General features: G+C 43.4%; 1 protein-coding gene across 1 annotated transcript; it reads left to right on the forward strand.

The window, feature by feature from the left end:
- Positions 1-1,225: 1,225 nt before the first annotated feature.
- LACBIDRAFT_329970 (uncharacterized protein) lies at positions 1,226-2,269 on the forward strand (the record flags this gene model as incomplete). Its single annotated transcript, XM_001884102.1, has 4 exons — positions 1,226-1,283; positions 1,513-1,769; positions 1,818-2,066; positions 2,207-2,269. 4 exons carry the CDS (start codon positions 1,226-1,228, stop codon positions 2,267-2,269), a joined length of 627 nt encoding a protein of 208 aa, XP_001884137.1.
- Positions 2,270-4,865: the final 2,596 nt, after the last annotated feature.

Genomic DNA, 4,865 nt, shown 5'->3' on the forward strand with positions numbered 1-4,865 from the left:
AAACCATTGTAGTCTCAAAAAGTGGACACTATTAACTATTGAAATGAAAAAAGCGACACTACTAACTTTTGTAGTCTGAAAAAGCAGACACTACTAACTTTTGTAGTCTCAAAAAGCGGACACTACAAACCATTGTAGTCCGAAAAAATAGACACTACTAACTTTTGTAGTCTCAAAAAGCGGACACTATTAACTTTTGTAATGAGAAAAGCAGACACTACTAATTTTTGTAGTCTTTGTCTGACCTTTGTGGTCTATGTCCAACTTTTGTAGTCTATTAGTAAACTTTGTAGGCTATAACTTACTTTTGTAGTATATCAGCAATCTTTTGTAGTCTGTCAGTGTCAATTACCCTTTTAGGGCATGTACCTTCCTTTTTGGGAGAAATTTCCCATGATACAATAGTTGTAGCCCCTTCTCTTAGCTTTCTAAATCTGTTGAAATCATGTTGTTTAGTGTTCTTTTCACATAGAAAAATGCAAAAAACAAAAAAAAACGCGGCGCTTTTGAAAACCTTTTACCTCATATCTCCACAATGGAAGCACTTTAGGACATAATTCCAACTGATTCAGGAAGCTATGGTAAAGAGCTACAACTTTTGTTTTTTTACCATTTTTGGAAATTGGTCATGTGACCACCCTCCCAATGACCCATTGGATGGACCATAATATGACCTAGGGAATGAGATATTTATTGAAATTGCACAACATTAATTATGAAAAATACAATGAAAGCATCCAATATTTCTAATGAAATATTCAATGAAAGCGCAAAGCATTAATTATGAAAAAGGCAATGAATACACCTGACCTAAGGAATGAGATATTTATTGAAATTGCACAACATTAATTATGAAAAGTACAATGAAAGCATCCAATATTCCTAATGAAATATTCAATGAAAGCGCACAGCATTAATTATGAAAAAGGCAATGAATACACCTAACCCAGTGAATGAAATACTTATTGAAAGCACACAGGCTTAATTATGAAAAGCACCCTGTGGCCTTGCCTATATTTTATGAAAAGAACATAGCCTTTATGAGAAAGAAAACACAGGACACATCTATGAAAGGCCTTTCATAAAACTTGTGGACTTATACACACAGCTCTGCAGGCAATTGCCTTGGTTTTATCATAAAAGTGGTAGCCACCAGTCCCACGAGGAGTGAGATTTCCCCCCCCCGCATTTGATGATGACAAGGCTACTGGAAGAGAAGCATGAGATGTCAAATAGTGTCAATAGACAAGGCGGTACCTTTGTTGTTGAAACCCTTGGCTGGGGTATGTCGTAGATCGGCTTGATCTGCGAGTTGTTTGAGCAAGTCGTCTGTAATGAAAAACTATCAGTAAATGTAACTTTGGAGTTTCGGCAACTTACCTGAACTTGTGGGGAAAGACATTGGCTGGCTAAGTAGAATGGACAATGCAAGATGCGGGTGTTCCGAAAGTTCCGAAACAAACAACGTGATGAATCCGAAATAGGCAATGTTGATTTTTGTTACTCCCACAGTGATTCCTTTATCTTCAACCAACATCCAAGTCGTGTTCCTCTCATATTTCCCTACCTCCACCATGCCCTCTCGCCTCGCTCAATTCCAATTTCCCCAAGGATACGGCAAAGCCCCAATGACAGTGTACCAAGTGGAAGGCATCATTGCCTCAATCCCAGGAGTCACCGACAAGATCATCAACTGGTTTAAAGGGGAATACCGCCAGGCGAACTCTTCTGATAGGCTCAAGAAGGAGGTAATGATGCAGCAAATGATGGTGAGTGGCTTGGTAGTTATGAATTGCACCAACACTAACCCCTGGTAGCAATATTACATTAGTGCTCTGAAAACGACGGGGAAGGACAAACCCACCGACCTTGAACCCCCATGGTTCAAATTCTTGAAGAGGCCCTCTGAACTCAAGAGGGCTCTTTTAACTGGGCAGTTATCGCTGAACCCCCTGCTAAACCAATCTACAAAGATTTCCTTGCCGCATGGGATGCCCGTGGCAACGATGAGCCCAAAGTCATCACCAAACCATCTAATCCTCAGGAGAATGCAAAGGGGAAGGGCCGTGAGACTGGGACACTGTTAGGGTACCATCTCCATACTTGTCCTATCATTCTCATTTACACTCAACAAACCTTTCATTTATCTTTGTACCACCTTCCTAGTACCCATGAGTTGTATTCAACTCTACTATCACTCCAGTAGTTGTATTCTGTGACTATTGTACTCGACACGTCGACAAACACATCCAAACACGAATTGCTCTAATCGTGGGAGGGTTCAAAGGTTTGAAATCTTAAGTAAAGGCATAAATAGGTGTACGCAGAGTCCCCCAGGCACTGTGCGCCTGGAGAAACTCACAAGAAAGATGTCCATTGATGGTAGTGTTGTCCTATAATACCTATAATATGTAGAAAAGGGGAAGAGGAGGGAGGGGAATTGTCTGTTTGTGGAAATAAGAAAATGTCTGTGGGGAAAGAAAAGAAAATGTCTGTGGGGAAAAGAAAAGTTGAGTGGAGTAGAACGGAAGGATGTTGTGAGATACCAGAAAATGGGAAAGGAAGTTAATGTCCAGTAGCTTGTTGGTGAGCAGGATGACCAAACAGCATTGCATGTAGAAGAATGGGATTCTTCCGTATGTATATATGGAAGGTGTTTGATGCCCAATGCCCAGTGGCTTGAATGATGTGGGGTGGTACACCAGCTTCGGCGAGGGAAGTGGCTCCGCCGGCTTGCATGGATTGGCCTGCGATATCTGATGGGAAGAAGCGGCGCAATTTGTGTATGAACCAGGAACATGTCGGCACAGTGCCAGACATACATAACCAAAGTTCTGGTTTGAAGGGGTGGAGTGTATCGCGAGAGGAGATGTAAGTTGTGAAGATGTTGTGAGGGTTTGTGGGAAGATTTGTCTTCTGAATAATGACAATGTTACCTTCAAAGAAGCGGTCGGCCTTATGGCCAGGCAGCAAAAATGAGTAGGTGGTTTGAGTAATGTCAACAGTGTGACATAGCATGATTTTACGATAGTCACGAGAGGCCACTCTGTCAGGAAAAGAGAGCTCACCGAGGCGGAAAAGCCCATGGAAACCTGTGAATAGAATAGCAAGAAACAATTTTTTGTCGTGGTGGGGAGTTGATTGCAGTTGAGACAGAACAGTGATAAGGTCATCCGTTGATAAGGGTCGCTTGCGCTGTATTGTTGTCCCAAAATGTCGACGACAGCCAGCCAAAGTGCGTGATACGAGGATGCTGTTGCGATTTTTTCGGATGTCAGGGAAATATACTTCTAGCTGATTGCAAATTCCTGAGAGATACGAGTTGACAGAGTCGGGTTTGATGTGGGTGGACATGTAAACAACAAAGAAACTAAGTGTTTGTTGAGTTGGTTCAATGGGAAAATCGTGGATTTTGCAAAAGGTGAGATATGAGTTCAATGTGGACGTGTATGTGAGATGAGAAGAATTGTCAATTGATAATCCAAGTGCACTAGACCGTTCGTGCGTAAGGCAGTCTAGTGACCATGGCTCTCTCTGAGGTTGGCGAGAGCCACGTGAGATGCTAATCATTTTTTGGCTACCCCCAGCGTCAATCGAGGGGGTTGAACGATAGTGAGGTGGCAAAAAGGCCAATCAGCATACAATGGGCATGAAAGAGCTTCACTTTGGACAGTCATTATTCTTGTGCCCAGATGAAAGGCACTTGCTGCAAACATGAAGCCGGCGACACTGAGTACTCTCAAGTGTGCACAACCCTTCATTCCAGTGGTTGCAAGGTTCAGATAGCCTTTTGCGCGAAGTCGCTGAGGGTTTGTTTGGGGTAGCAGTGGATGCACATTGGACGACAGCAGTACCAATTGAATCCATGTGGGTCGATCTAAGGTCAAAGAACTTGTTGAAGTCAGTGAGCTCCAAGTCTCGACGAGCACCGACACGTCGCCGAACAGCCTTGTCAAAAAGGATAACGCGATCATGAAAGTGTACATCAGTTGCGGCAAATAGCCCAATGATGTACTCAGCATATTGTGCAAGCTCGCCAGCTCTGTGTGGGAAAGCGGCGCATATAGCTTGTGACGACCGATTCCAAGTGATGCTCCACTCTCCCACAGTAGATACAATTTTTGTTGGATTGAATGTTCCGAAGCGAATTTTGAAGTCCCCGATTTCCTCGACTTGTTCGTCATTATTGGATGTTGAGTAATATCCAGTGAGGACAGTGTCAAGGTTGATAGCACATCCTGCGAGAACATTGGTCCATTCTGAACCTGGAAACTCAGGACAGCTGGGAGAATTGATGAGGGATCGATTAGTTCCTTTTGGATCAATAGCATAGAGTTTGAGTAACTCAAGGGATTTAGAGAGTGACGGAGAGAGTGTAGCGCCATGAATGAAGTCCGAAATTGTCCAGGGGAATTTTGAGTCATCGGGTTTTGCTCGTTTAGGAGATGGGATGTCTCCGAGGTCTTCATTGTCGGGATTTCCTTCTGGAATAGGTTGGGGACTTTCTGAATGTCGACAACGTCCACGGCATTCAGCTTCTGCGAGGTGTCCTTGATGATTCTCAATAATGGTGAGAAAACGGCTGAATGCCTCTTCAACTGTTGCTGAAGTCGACTCATCATCAGGGACTGCTTCCAATAAAGTCGTGTAAATCCTGCACAGCGCAATCCCTTTGGAGATCCGAGATGAATGATAGCCCTTGAGGATAGCATTGCAAGAGGTGAGAGCAGCATTGGCAATCGGGAAATTCCCAGATGTACCGGCAACAAACTCTTCATCTCCTGTAGCGCTGGACCTCTCGTTGTCAACAATGGGTTCTTGACCTTGATTTGGATTGACTGTTGATGGATTTGAGTCTTGTTCTC

This window comes from Laccaria bicolor, genomic scaffold (assembly GCF_000143565.1).
Source record: "Laccaria bicolor S238N-H82 LACBIscaffold_24 genomic scaffold, whole genome shotgun sequence".
Classification (NCBI taxonomy): Eukaryota; Fungi; Basidiomycota; class Agaricomycetes; order Agaricales; family Hydnangiaceae; genus Laccaria; species Laccaria bicolor.